At 43.6% G+C, this 13859-nt stretch overlaps 1 protein-coding gene across 1 annotated transcript in view; it reads left to right on the forward strand.

Annotated features, from left to right (window-relative positions):
• Nucleotides 1–13859, forward strand: part of LOC110089773 (complement C4) — a 78185-nt gene that overhangs the window by 2593 nt on the left and 61733 nt on the right. Inside the window, exons 2-7 of the mRNA XM_072988536.2 lie at nucleotides 1593–1782; nucleotides 6949–7138; nucleotides 10801–10871; nucleotides 11028–11116; nucleotides 11339–11421; nucleotides 12900–12996. Coding sequence (XP_072844637.2) covers nucleotides 1593–1782; nucleotides 6949–7138; nucleotides 10801–10871; nucleotides 11028–11116; nucleotides 11339–11421; nucleotides 12900–12996 — 720 coding nt within the window. The remainder of the gene's footprint in view (nucleotides 1–1592; nucleotides 1783–6948; nucleotides 7139–10800; nucleotides 10872–11027; nucleotides 11117–11338; nucleotides 11422–12899; nucleotides 12997–13859) is intronic.

The raw sequence follows: 13859 nt of genomic DNA on the forward strand, positions 1-13859 counted from the left end.
GAGACCTAAGCCACTGAGCTATCCAGATTCCTTGTGCACACACATTTGAAAAATGTGTGCAAAAAGATATTTTAGTCACTGTAGATATATGCAGAAAAATATATGCCTTAAATAAATACACATTAAAATACAGTATGCTCATATTTATGGGGAGGGGAGGTGTTCTGAGATGATAATAGGCAGGAACGAGAATGCCAGTCATGAACAGAAAAGAAAAAGAAGGCACATGATCCTTGTAAACAATCTGAAAACAAGGGTGGGTGATGCCTTTATTGAATTATGTACTAAAATTTCACAGACATAATCAAACAAACTAGATCCAACTCCTTCAGGCATTTATCTTTATCCGTTTGGGAATTACAGAATTGGGGGTGGTCCAGAACAAATATAAAAGCTGAAAAAATATGGTTAAATGTATGTGCCTGGCCCTTCTCTTTAAAGCAAGTTCCAAATTTAGGGATATGAAGTCAATTCAGAGGTAGGAAATTTCGCATTTCACTTCTGAAGGTGTAGACTAGAACGTCCCTTGCAGTTTTGCTACGAAAAGAAACTCGATGAGAACCAGATAGTTCTTCCTACTTCTAACTCAAATATTGGAAGCTACTAGTTATAAATAATGTAATTAACTTTCAACCAATTAATTTTTAGATAATGAGTAATGTAACAAGTCATTATAAAATAATAGCAAATATAACACCACTTTCAAAAGGTGGTTTTAAAGGGATTTTGTTGTATCTTACATGATTCCTCCCCCCAGGTTCTGTGCCATGCTCTTGTGAACCAGAAGTGGGAAGTGAATTATTATTTATCTTTTGCATTTTTATAAATATTTGCAAAATATAATATCAGAGTCGACCACTAGGGGGAACCAGAGAGTGTGTCCCTTTAAAACAACCAGGCAATGTGTTAATAAAAAGTGTCAAAGCAATGATATTGACAACCTGGTTTTGAAGTAACAGGTTGGGGAATCTTTGACCCAAGGGCCTAATCCAGCCCAGGGAGTTTTCTTCTCCAGAGTCTAGAGACCCCTCCACAGATACACACCTTCTCACACCACGGCTCATGTCTTTCTCCATAAGTAAGATGTAATAGAGCTTGTGAAACAAACTTTATATCAAGGGTAAGCAAAATGTGTCTTTCCAAATAATGTTGAACAACAGCAAGAATTAAATGGGAATGGTCTGAGAAATCCCATTTCCCCTAGTATTTTAAAATCTTGCTTCCAATGCTGCAAGATTTATTTATTTTGCAATTTTACATCCAGACTCCCCCACCCCTCTGGTTTGAGTCTTCATTTGTGTTCTAAGCCAGTGGCCCCCAACCTTGGGCCTCCAGATGTTCTTGGACTTCAACTCCCAGAAATCCTGGCCAGCAAAGGTGGTGGTGAAGGCTTCTGGGAGTTGTAGTCCAAGAACATCTGGAGACCCAAGGTTGGGGAGCACTGTTCTAAGCAATCCAAGGGAATTTCCAGAGTGAGAGGATTAGCTGAGAACAACACCTGGCATGGGTTCACAGTCCTCACAATCTTTGGAGAAGTTCCTTCTGTGTCTAACGATAGGACGTCTGTACTCTTCCCCCCCTTTTTTTTCCAGGTTGCTGATGATCTCCCCCAGTGTGGTGACAGTGGGAGCAGAGGTGGGGGTTGCGCTTCAGGTCGAGGGAGCCCCCTCTGGCATCTCAGGGACGCTCTATTTCCAGAACGAGAATAATCGCCGTCTGTGCTCTCAGGAGGTCCCGTTCAGTCTCCCATCCGACGGCTCTGTGCAAAAAGTGACTGTCAAGGTAGGTGGGGCTGATGATGAGAATTCGCACATCAGCCCTATGAAGTTGGCCCGGCTGTAGGAAACCCGGTGGTTGTCTGTTTTTGTGTAGCACCGTCACCATCCGTGACTGTAAGAGCCTGTGTACAGTGGACTCTCGACTTACAGACGGCTCGACTTACAGACTTTTCGAGTTACAGACTTCTCTGGCCGCAAAATTTAGATTCGACTTGCAGCCGGAGAATCGACTTACAGACCAGAAAAAAACCAAAATGGAACAAAAATAGAATAAAAACTGCCAGTTATGGGATTAATTGGTTTTCAATGCATTGTATGTCAATGGAGATTCGACCTACAGACTTTTCAACTTGCAGCCACCGTTCCAATACAGATTAATTCCATAAGTAGAGGGTCCACTGTATAGGGAGAACTCAGGCTCATAGTTAGACTTATGGAAAAGGATGGATGTGTGTAAAGGAGCTCTTTCAAAGGGAAAGTCTTACATGTAAATACAGTAATATCAAGCTTAGGCTTAGCGAAGAACAACCTCACTTTCTCCTTAACTATACCTGTACGGATGTGAAAGATGGGACAGTAAAGCAAGGTGATGTGGGGGGGGGAATATTAGTTTGAAATGTGGTGCTGGAGGTGAGCTTTGTGGATACCTTGGACTGCCAAAAAGATGAACAAGGGAGTCCTAGGTCAAATCAAGCCTGAACTCTCTCCGAAGGCAAAAATGTTGAAGCTGAGGCTGTCTACTTGGGACACATCATGAGAAGCCAGGATTCTTCGGATAAGACAATAATGCTGGAAAAAGCGGAAGGCAGCAGGAAAAGAGGAAGACCAAATACGAGATGGACTGGCTCGCTAAATGAAGCCACAAGGTTGAGTTTGCAAGAACTGAGCAGGGCTATGAGGACAGGGCACTTTGGAGATCATTTATGCATAAGGACAGCATGAGTTGGAGGCAACTTGATGGCACATAACAACAACAACAATTTTGCCCCATTTAGGCCAGGCTGGAAGTGTATAGGTCAGCCCTATTCTCTCAGGACATCGTACAGATGTTGGTGCATTCATTGCCAAAATGTCCATAAATGCTGTAAGCGCATTCAACAGAACAAGCTGACACCCTCCTGGCCATGTTGAGAAGGATGTGCTGCCGATCGCAAGAATATTGTTCCACGTGTAGAGTTGAATGTATTTCTAGCACCTATGCATGATGAACACATGAAGAAATGGAGGAGTGTAGCTCTACCAGCGAGGCTGTACAAGGGGGGGCGCGCATACCTATGCACATCTATCTTCACCTGCCTTTGAGCCAGGCATGCTTTCAGCCCAAATGTCTAAATATATTTATTTAGGAGCCAAACGAAATAGTACTTCAGTTTCTGTTGACCTTAGTGTTTAATTTATACAGCCTGCACCCACAGGCTGGAGCATTTGAATGTAAATCTGCCAACCTGAGGAAACATTTCATGTGTCCAATGAAAAGAAAAGTGCCCAGGAAAAACTTATGCCATGCTACATTTATGAGTCTTTAAGATGCCATAGGCCTATTGTTATTTATAGGGCTGTGCTGTAGCTGTTGCGCTTTGATAGTTAGGGGAAGTGGCCAGACCCCATACTTGTCGAAAGGAGGGCTCTACCTGTCCTTTGGTTTTGCACTGAGCACAGAAAAATGATGAGAGGACAGGAACTTTTTATGGGTGGCTTCTCCATCTGACATGTGGTGGCGCTGCGGGTCAAACCGCAGAAGCCTCTGTGCTGCAAGGTCAGAAGACCAGCAGTCGTAAGATCGAATCCAGGTAACGGAGTAAGCTCCCGTCACTTGTCCCAGCTCCTGCCAACCTAGCAGTTCAAAAGCATGTAAAAATGTGAGTAGATAAATAGGGACCACCTCCATGGGAAGGTAACAGCGTTCCGTGTCTAGTCGTGCTGGCTACGTGACCACAGAAACTGTCTTCAAATGCTGGCTCTACGGCTTGGAGATGGGGATGGCCGCCGCTGCCTAGAGTCGGACACGACTGGACTAAATGTCAAGGGGAACCTTTACCTTTTACCTCTCCATCTGAGCCACCCGTCCAAAGTGGGGTTCTGGCCCACTTGGGAAAGCTAGAGTACAGCGGCAGCACCCCTTCAGATGGTTGCGTTTCCCATGTCCCAACACAGGCCAGGGAGAAGGCCAGGGCTAGTGCACTCAAGTGGCCACTGGACTCTCCCTAATGGTAGGGCCAGCTTTAGGTGTGATGTCTGAAGCGGGCAAAGAATTGTTGTTATGTGCTGTTAAGTTGCCCTTGACGTATAGCAACCCCATGAATGAGGGATCCCCAAAATATTATGTCCTCAACGATCCTGTTCAGATCTTGCAAACTCAACACCGTGGCTTCCTTGAGGGAGTCAATCCATCTTATGTTTGCTTTTCCTCTTTTCCTGCTGCCTTCCACTTTTCCCAGCATTCTTGACTTTTCCAGAGAACCTTACCTTCTCATGATGTGCCCAAAGTAGGGACAAACTCAAATGGAACATTTTTGCCTCGAGAGAGAGAGAGAGAGAGAGAGAGTTCAGGGTTAAAACGTATCAGCTATGTGGGCCTTCTTGCCTCAGTCTGCAGGCCCCTATTGAATCAATACAAATTGTTGGCTAGGCCAGAGGAAAGCCTTTGCTTACGTCTATTTATGTGAAATAATATTCACATCCTTTCAGTCGAACTAAACCCAATTGCTCTGCAGAATTCAGAGGGGGAAGTTGGAATGAAAAGCATGTGCCTGGTACATGTGAGGCAAAGGAGAACACGAGAAAGGGAAATTTGGCTCTAAGTAAACAAGCATTTTCGGTAAACGGCTAATTAGAATTGGCATAATCATCTTTGTTCCAAGTGACCGGGAATCTTCCTCTTTTCATATAAATGCTGACAGAGACATTTATGGAATGGTCATACATCTTCTCAAACATTTTTACTGCCTGATATGTTTCTAGGTTCAACAGGTTACTTGTATTATTACTGTTTTACCTCTCACTACGTACGATACCGCTTCTACTGGATTTATAGAGAGAGAAATTAGAGGCAGCCTTTTTTGGTCTGCACGAGCAAAACAAAATGTACAGAAATCTGCAGGCAGGGCATGATGAAGAGTTCTGGAGAACGTGAAAGCTGACACACTTTTACAGAATTATAGTTTCCCCTTATAAAAGTGTTGTTCCACAGTAAATTTTGGATTAAATTTGTGCTTGTTTCTTTATAAGGTTTATTAGATAAAGGAGGCCCGGGGGGAACTGAACCCCCCAACCTCTGGCTCTGTATCCAGATGCCTAAATCACTGAGCTATCCGGCAGTTCTTGCTTGTTTTGACCCTGAGTGGGCTATGCCACTCTCTAAATTTGCCCTTTTCAGGCTATTTCCATTCCCTCCCACAACAGATTAAACTGGCTGGAGCTCCCAAAATGACCTTCTTATAACCCTTAGGACTGAGTTGGCCTTTTTAGTGGCAAATTTCAAGAGCTGGAGGTATCAGGACAGTTTAGCTAAAATGGGCCTCTGTGCTTAATGATAGCTAAAAAGAAGAAGAAAAAAGAAGTATCTTTGCCTTATGTTTAAAAGAAAATATGAATATGTTCTACAAAACGGACTGGTTTTTAATAATGCACTTGGAAGGATATTATAATTTCCCCAAGAAAGCCTTATATGAATTTAGAAATGACTCTGCCTTGGTAATGAGAAATGGATCATGGGAGGGAAGAAGGGTAAAGACAGATATGAAAGTATATATTTAAAAAAAATAATTGTAAGTAAAAAAATATGAAAATGTAGGCAGCTGATGAACATCTCAGACAGGATATTTTCCAAAGGAAGAACTATCTCAAGCACCCATCCTTCTGCACATGAAGACTCTTGGTTGAAAGGCTTTCTGCCGTCAGTCTTTTGGTTCAGAGATGAAATATTTCTAGCAAAGGAAGGTCTGCATGGCAGGTGATGGTGGAGCTTATCTCATTTTACCCATACCAAATATTTCTGATGTTAGCTAAAGGAGACTCGTGAAGTTGATCTGCAGGTTTCACCACCAAACAAGAATTTGCTCTCAGTTTGACTTCCATGGAGCTGTTCTCAGAACATGACATTCCCTCTTTTTAAGGTGGATTTGGAAAACTTAACGTTTTTGGAACCACACCTCCCGGAGTCTGGCAGCCACTATGTTCAGCAGCTTCTGGGCGATATGGCCTCCAAAAGAATAACAACCGTTTTTTCAAGGTGTAAAATTCACTTCGGGAAAGTCAATTGACAAACTGGTTGGGAGTTCGATTCCCCACTCTACCACCTCGTCAGTATCTGGACTCGGCGATCCATAGGGTCCCACCCAGCTGTGCAGTTCTGAGATGACATCTATGCCAAAAACCTCTGTAACAGGACAGAGTTTCTTCTGCTTGATAGGTCAAGCATAATCCAAGCCATTTTATTCACGTAGAAGGATTCAATGGTGCCAGCTTTCCTTACCCACAGCTTTTAAACGTGTTAAGCCGTAAACCTTATTACAGTGGTGCCTCGCTTAACGACGATAATCAGTTCCAGGAAAATCGCCATTAAGCAAAAACATCGTAATGCGGAAAAAAACCAATTGAAATGCATTGAAACCCCTTCAGTGCGTTCCAATGGGGTCAAAACTCACCATCCAGCGAAGATCCTCCATAGGGCAGCCATTTTCACTGCCTGTCTTGCGAGGAATCCGTCCCAGAAAACAGTGGGGAGCCATTTTGTTTACCATTTTGAAACTGCCGATCAGCTGTTTAAAAAACATCATTTTGCGAAGAATCGGTTCCTGAAGCAGGGAAACAATCATCGCAAAGCGAAAAAAACCCATTTAGACCATCGTTTTGCGATCGCAAAAAGTTCGTCGTAATGTAGTTTTGTCATAATGTGGGGCAATCGTAAAGCGAGGCATGACTGTACTTTGCCCAGCATGAATGTGGGTGAAATAGTGCTTTGTCTTCAGGGCTCTTCTTTTTCATAGTCTTTTCATTTTATTTATTTATTTATTTATTTATTTATTTATTTATTTATTTATTTATTTATTTATTTATTTATTTATTTATTTATTTATTTATTTATTTATTGTATTTATACCCCGCCTATCTAGTCATTTCGGCCACTCTAGGCGGCTAGATTTTTCACCCTTTTTCTCCTTCCTTGCAGGTGACTCAACAGCTCTTTGACGAATGTGGGTTGACTCTCCAGCGACGGGATCGCTACATCCAGCTGGTTGCCCGCAGCCAAATGCTTCCTTCCCCCAATGGGATTCAAACCCTCAATCTCCGCTGGAGCACCCGAAGGGGGTACCTCTTTGTACAGACTGACAAACCCATCTATACTCCTCGGCAGAAAGGTGAGCCTTGCTGTTTCTCTCTCCTTCCTGTTTCCTGATCAGGGTCCTTCACTATAGCTACTCACTATAACTCCTTGGCCACAGCATCCCCCCTTGCTTGTTCTGGGGTAAAATGAGCCCAGAGAGAAAAGCAGGGAAAGCTGAGGGAACCTGACAGGAACCCTGTTATTCCCACACACTGCACTCCCTTCAGACTTGGCAGGGCTTCCGGGGAGATGAAACCAAAAATCTACTGCTTCCCTTGGAAGGCTAGAGCTCCTGCCACACCCACACAAACAGAAATGGATAGAGCAATCTAAAGCAGTGGTTGCCAGCCTTGGGTCCCCAGATGTTCTTGGACTGAAGCTCCCAGCAGCCTTCACCCCTAGCTGTGCTGGTGGCAAGGATTTCTGGGAGTTGTAGTCCAAGAACCTCTGGAGATCCAAGGTTGGGAACCATTACTATAGGCCCCAAATGCAGAAAGCTGTTTGAAAGGAATTTTTTTTTGCATTTTACGAAAGAAAAGGTGGGGGAGGTTTAAAGGACAAAAGGCAAACATTCTAAAAAGTTACAAAAAGATTTCCCAAAATCCTGACGAGACCGTCTTAAGGCCATTCAAGAGAAAGACACCAGAAAACAATGAAAGATAAGCTTAAACTACTTCATACTCACACTTTAGCGGAGTGGTAGTGTAGATCTGGGGCATGTACAGAGTGTAATCCTTCTTGGCATGACTTCATAGGGCAGCAAATAACCAGCAGGTGAGCAAAGCACACTTTCCTCAGAGAAAGGCTAGACTGTTTAACCCTATTTTCCTAATCCCTTTTATATATTAAATGAGCTATCCCAGACCTGCTGTAGTCAACATCTCAGTTTCTTCACGCAAAATTTATATTGATTTCTTTACATAGTGGTGGGAAACAACCCCCCCTTTCTTTTCTTTTTTTTTGTACCAAGGGCCAAATTCCAATTTAGAAAGAGTTGAAGAGGAAGCAATCCAGCAGTTGAGGTGGCCAAAGACACAGGGGCAGAGTTGAAGCAAAATGTCTGGGGGTGGTTGAGGGTGAGAACATACAACTTTTAGAAGTACAACAACTTTCAGGCAAGTTCACTATACAGTCGAACCCCTGTATCCACAAGATCAGTGTCCACAGTTTCACTTATCCATGGTCTGAAAATATTTCAAAATTATTAAATGAAAAAAATCCAGAAATAAATTGTATTTCTATAATGGAATTTCCAGAACTGGCCACTAGAGGTAACCAGAGGCAATATTGTATATAAGGTTCACTATTATTGGAGTTTTGGACATCTTATTGGAGGTTTGGAATCAATCTCCCATGGATTCCACACTTTCTGTATGTGTCTTGTCACATACAGAGCAGGAGGTTGGACTTGATGACCTTGTAGGCTCCTTCCAACTTCACTTTTCTATGATTTCTATGAAAAATAAGGCTCTTCTCTTTCTCCATACCAGAATTCCTGTTCCAAGGAGAACTTTCCTCTGCCTCCTTTTTCCCATTCCTGTGTTGGAGATAAGGGCAGAAGAATAATAGAGGGATTCCTTTTTTTTTCTAGTTTATGTTAAAAATTGCTTTCTCTTTGTTGGGGCCTGGGGTAGAGCCTTTTTGAAGTGTGTGAGGTCTCTTAAGGCCTAAACTGAACATCCCCTAATTTCCCCACTCTGGGAAAAAAAAATATTTGGAGGTAAAAATGTCAAGTTGCCTCCCTTAGAAGCTTCTGGGTAAACTGTTGGTCATTTAGCTATTTCATAGATCATAGAATAGTGAATGTGAAAGGGGCCTATAAGGTCATCAAGTCCAACCCTCTGCTTGATGCAGGAACACAAGTGAAGATATCTGCCAGGTGGTTGTCTAATTTCAGCCCAAACTGGTCTTTTTAAAAACCTCTTATTGGGGAGCGCCATGAGAGCTGCTCTGTGGAGCCCTCGGTGTCTTGTGTGCTGCACAAGTTGCCCTTTGGCCCCACACAGAGAAAGAACAGGGTTGGGGAAGGCCTATGAAGTAAATAATACTCTGCGTCTATTTCTAGCACAACTGCAGCTCTGAGGAAGCAAATCCAGATGTTTCCCCATCCTAGTACAGTGGTGCCCTGAATAGCGACAATAATCCATTCTGAAAAAATTGTCGCTATCCGGATTCGTCGCTATGCGGGACTAAAAACCCCATAGGAACGCATTAAAACACGTTTAATGCGTTCCTATGGGGGAAAACTCACCACTATGCAGAAATCCTCCATACGGCCGCCATTTTCGCCGCCCGGTATGTGAGGGAAACCACACGAAAATGCTGCGGGCGGCCTTTTTTTTCCGGGGTCGATTTTGGAACCCGCCCATCAGCTGTTTTTAAAACATCGCAATGCGAAGATCGGTAAGCAAAACGCTTATCTATCATCGCAATGCTATTTTTGGCCATTGAGAACATCGCAATGCGATCGCAAAAAACGTGTCGCTATGCAGATTTGTCGTTAAACGGGGCGCTCGCTATGCGGGGCACCACTGTATCTGCAAAAAGCTTTAGAACAGCAATTCCCAATCTGGGGTACTCATAATCCCAGGAGTACAAGCCCGGACATTTAGGGGTACACACACACAAAAGAATAATGACAGGAAAAGGCACATACAGGATAAAAATCAGAAGTTGTGAAATTAATGGTTGAGTGGGGTTTCTTTGTTATTGAACCTTGAGAAAAGCCCATTCCCTCACTTCGTTATTTATATATACAGTCAACCCTCAACTTACGAATGTCTCTGCATACAAATTTTTTGATTTACGAACGGCTCCGTTGGCAAAAATTGGCATCAACTTGCGAACGGAGCCTCGATCTACGAACAAGATCGAGGCTCCATTTGCAAGTCAATGCCATTTTTTGCGAACGGAGCTGTTCGTAAATGGCTCCCTGCAAAAAGGCAGGGAGAAAGGGCTGGAAATTCGAATATCCCGCCCTTTCTCCCTGCCTTTTTGGCTTCGGAGGTCTCAAAGGGCTTTCTCCAATGTCGGGGGGAAAGCCCTTTGAGAGCTCCGAAGGTGCCGATCGTGGTGGCGGGGACCCCCAGGGAGGTCTCCCAGGGTTTGCCCGCCACCATGGGAGACCTCCCTGAGGGTCCCTGCCCCCGCGATCGGCGCCTTGATCTCAAAGGTCTTCCTCCGATATCGGGCAGAAAGCCCTTTGAGAGCTCCGAAGGCAAAAAGGCAGGGAGAAAGGGCAGGAAATTTGAATTTCCAGCCCTTTCCCCCTGCTTTTTTGCCTTTTGAAATGCTGGAACGAATTAATTCCGTTCCCATGCATTTCAATGGGAAATGGTACTTCGACTTACGAACTTTTCGATGTACAAATGTCATTCCAAAACGGATTAAGTTTGTAAGTGGAGGTACCACTGTATATATATAAGTGGGCACCTCATTTAGTCTTATAAGTGTAGCAACCTTATTAATTACAACATTCTGATAATGGGAAGGGCACAATTTATGTTAAATGGGCTGCCAGGGGGTATGCAAGTGAAAAAACAGTTGGGAACCATTGCTTTAGAGGATGATTGACCCTGATCCAGCCCTGAGCAAAAGCTGCAGTCATTGTCACAGAGAGATTTTCTGTCTTTCTAGCTGTGGCTCCTTATCTTCCTCTCTTTTACTCACGATCATTTTTTGGTTCCTCTCTTCCAGTCAATTTCCGGGTCTTTGCTCTGGATCACAAATTGCGCCCGACCACTGAACCTGTTCGAGTCATTGTGCAGGTAAAGAGCAGCTTGTTCGCAAACTCAGGAAAAAAGGAGGTTGTAATTGGGACTCGGTTACAGGACTGGATGCGGTGAATCAGCTGCTTTTAACCACGTTCTTCTTTTCCTTTTAAAATCTCCGCTGTCTGTCTTCTGATCATGGTGTTTCATCAGAACCCACGGGGTCTTCAGGTCCGGAAAGTCGATCGCAAGTCCAACGATTTCATTATAAAAGATCACCTGTCCATCCCTGATATTGCTGAGTAAGTTTTTGCCCGGAAGTGATATCGGGTCTGTCCAGCAGGGCTGGCTGGAGTAATGGGATTTGGAGACAGTAGGTGCTGAGGTCCCCATAGTCCTTGGGGCTTTGGGAACAATATCAAGAATTTTCACAGTATTGTAAGGAGTTGCAGCTCTAGAAATACAACAATGGACCAGCTCACACTTCATTATTCTCTTTTTGTCTTTCCCCCCCTCCCATCCAGGCCTGGCATGTGGCGCATCACGGCCCAGTTTATCAACACGCTGAGTTCTAACATGTCCACCGAGTTTGAGGTGAAAAAATATGGTATGTTTTAGAAGCCACTGTTTCTCCTTCCCCTTCTATACGTCTTCTTTAAGGCCGTGTGTATCAGCCGGCAGTTCAATAGGTGGGGCGTCTGGCTGTGAGCTAGAAACAGACCGTTCCCTTCAGCTCCCCTGTCCTCTCCCTTTAATACAGGCAGGATTTTATTGGCTGTTGTCTGACATAACATTGACTGACTGACTGACTGACTGACTGATTTGATCTAGCCCATCATTACTCTGGGAGGTGCACAGCAAAAAAAATATAAAACATAAATTTAAAAATTAATGTTAACACTATATAATATCACAAACATCAGCCCCCCCCTTAACAATATCTGAAGTACAGGCACTCAAAATCAAATGAGAAGTCTTGGCGATTCATCTTCCCCCATCTGTGACTGAAACTGGCCTATAGCTAAAATATTATATACTTGGCTTTATTTCATCCCATATTATTTAATTTTTCAGACCACATTTTATGATTGACTAGAGACAGGAGTGGTTGTTATTTTTCTTTTCCCCTTGCCTCCCCTTTCCTTTCTGTGTCATGTTTATTATCTCTTGGAATTTAAGTGCTGTGAGTGCGTTTTGTGTTCAGTCTTGAACCAAATGCCAGTTAATCAACCAATGCTGTTGCAGAGTTTTGAATTTCTGTGTAAATACGTCTAGCTGCACAGTAGAAGTACTGCACATGGATTCACAGAGCAGAATAGCTTCGTGTTCCCCAGATTAGTCCACCCCTTTTTTTCTCATTAACTGGCACTTACAGTCTCAGTAACTCTATCTGAGACACTAATCAAAGAAAAAAAAATAAAAGATTTAATTGCTTACAGTTGAACAGAACAAACAGCAAACTGACAAACCTGACTGCTTTCAGCCATGGACCTCAATAGAACAGCTGCTTCCAGCATACTCTGGAGATGGGAAAAGCACTGAGCAGAGAGGCGGGGCTGTCTTTCAGTTCAGAGGCAGGAAGGAAGAGTTGGTTAGTAGTGGATAGATTGGCAATCACTCCAGCCCATAAAGGTCCTTCCCTGCGAAAACTACTAAAGGCAGCATGCAAGGTCGAAACAACTCCAACAAAAAATCCTCTTTAGCTTGCACGTTCCTTGGATCATTTAGACACAGAGGGTGCTAGTGTGCATCCTAAGAAAATATCTCTGACACTGGGCAGAGTCAGGCATACTTGGGCAAGGAATAATTTCACATGGCCAAGACGGCTAGGATGAGGCTCTGTTTGCTCCCAGTTGCAGGAGACAGTGGTAGCTTCATGAGTGGGATACCTTAGACTCAAAGCCAGAGCTTCTGTGAGAAAATGCACTGTAACATTTTTTTGAGTCATTTCTTTGCACTGGGGAGCCCCGGCTTATTCAGGCCCTAGGAGACTGCATGCAGCTTGCTAGTCAAGGCGAAGGTGGGAAAGATCTCTGTTGAAACCAGCATCTATTCAGTTTTCTGCATTCTTCTTTCTCTCGTCAGTGCTCCCCCATTTCGAGGTGGCGATTGTCCCAGAACGGAAATACATTCTGGTTTCAGAAGAGCAGGACTCCAAACTGAAGATCGACATTCAGGCTAAGTATGTTCCACTCTTGGGGGCTCACTGTTTTCCGACACGATTTGCTCTGCCTTGCAAAAAGTCTTCATGGAATTTTGCAGTTCGGTACAGAAGGATATACGACACTCTTTCCCAAACCAGGGCCCTCCAGGTATCTTGGACTACAACTCCCATCTGGCCCAACCACTGGCTGTCTTGGGGGATTGTAGTCCAACATGCCTAGAAGATGCCAGCTTCATCCATCTGTTGTAACAAAAATACATGTTAAACAAACAAACATTAAGCTTGGGAGTTGAACCACTGCCATTTGTCTAGCTACTTTGAATGAAAAGATGAGATGAATTACTTCCATTATTTGTTAATGCAATCCTTGCAGCTTGGGGACTGGGGAGGGGGATTAAATTTCGGGCCTACATTGTGGAGCAAGAGTTGCGGCAAGTTTTAATAGCTCAGAGATGTGTTCGAGGTATTACAATGTGAGTGTGTCTAGTGTGGTTGCCTTTTAGACTAACTGAATACATCTTACCCCCCCCCCGAACTAAACAGTCTACAGGCCTGTCCAGACAGGTGAATTTGGAGCAGTTGGTCAGGTTTGCACTTAAAAGTGCGATTTATTTTATCTCTCACTTCTGTTCACATTGAAGATGTTTATTATCCCATGAGAAGGCCCATACAGATTTTTGGATCATAGTTTTACTTGCAAGAAAGCGTTTACCTGGTACTGTAGTAAGTTTATCTGGTTCATTCATGAGTAAGGAGGACAGCTGCCGGATGAGGGGGAAAATATGGGCAGTGGTTTTCCTTTCCTTTTCTCTTTTTGGAGGGTTTGATTTTTTTAAAAAATAAAAAACCATGGCCTTCAAAGTGGCAATGCAGGTTGGGGA

Source organism: Pogona vitticeps, chromosome 2 (assembly GCF_051106095.1).
Source record: "Pogona vitticeps strain Pit_001003342236 chromosome 2, PviZW2.1, whole genome shotgun sequence".
Taxonomy (NCBI): Eukaryota; Metazoa; Chordata; class Lepidosauria; order Squamata; family Agamidae; genus Pogona; species Pogona vitticeps.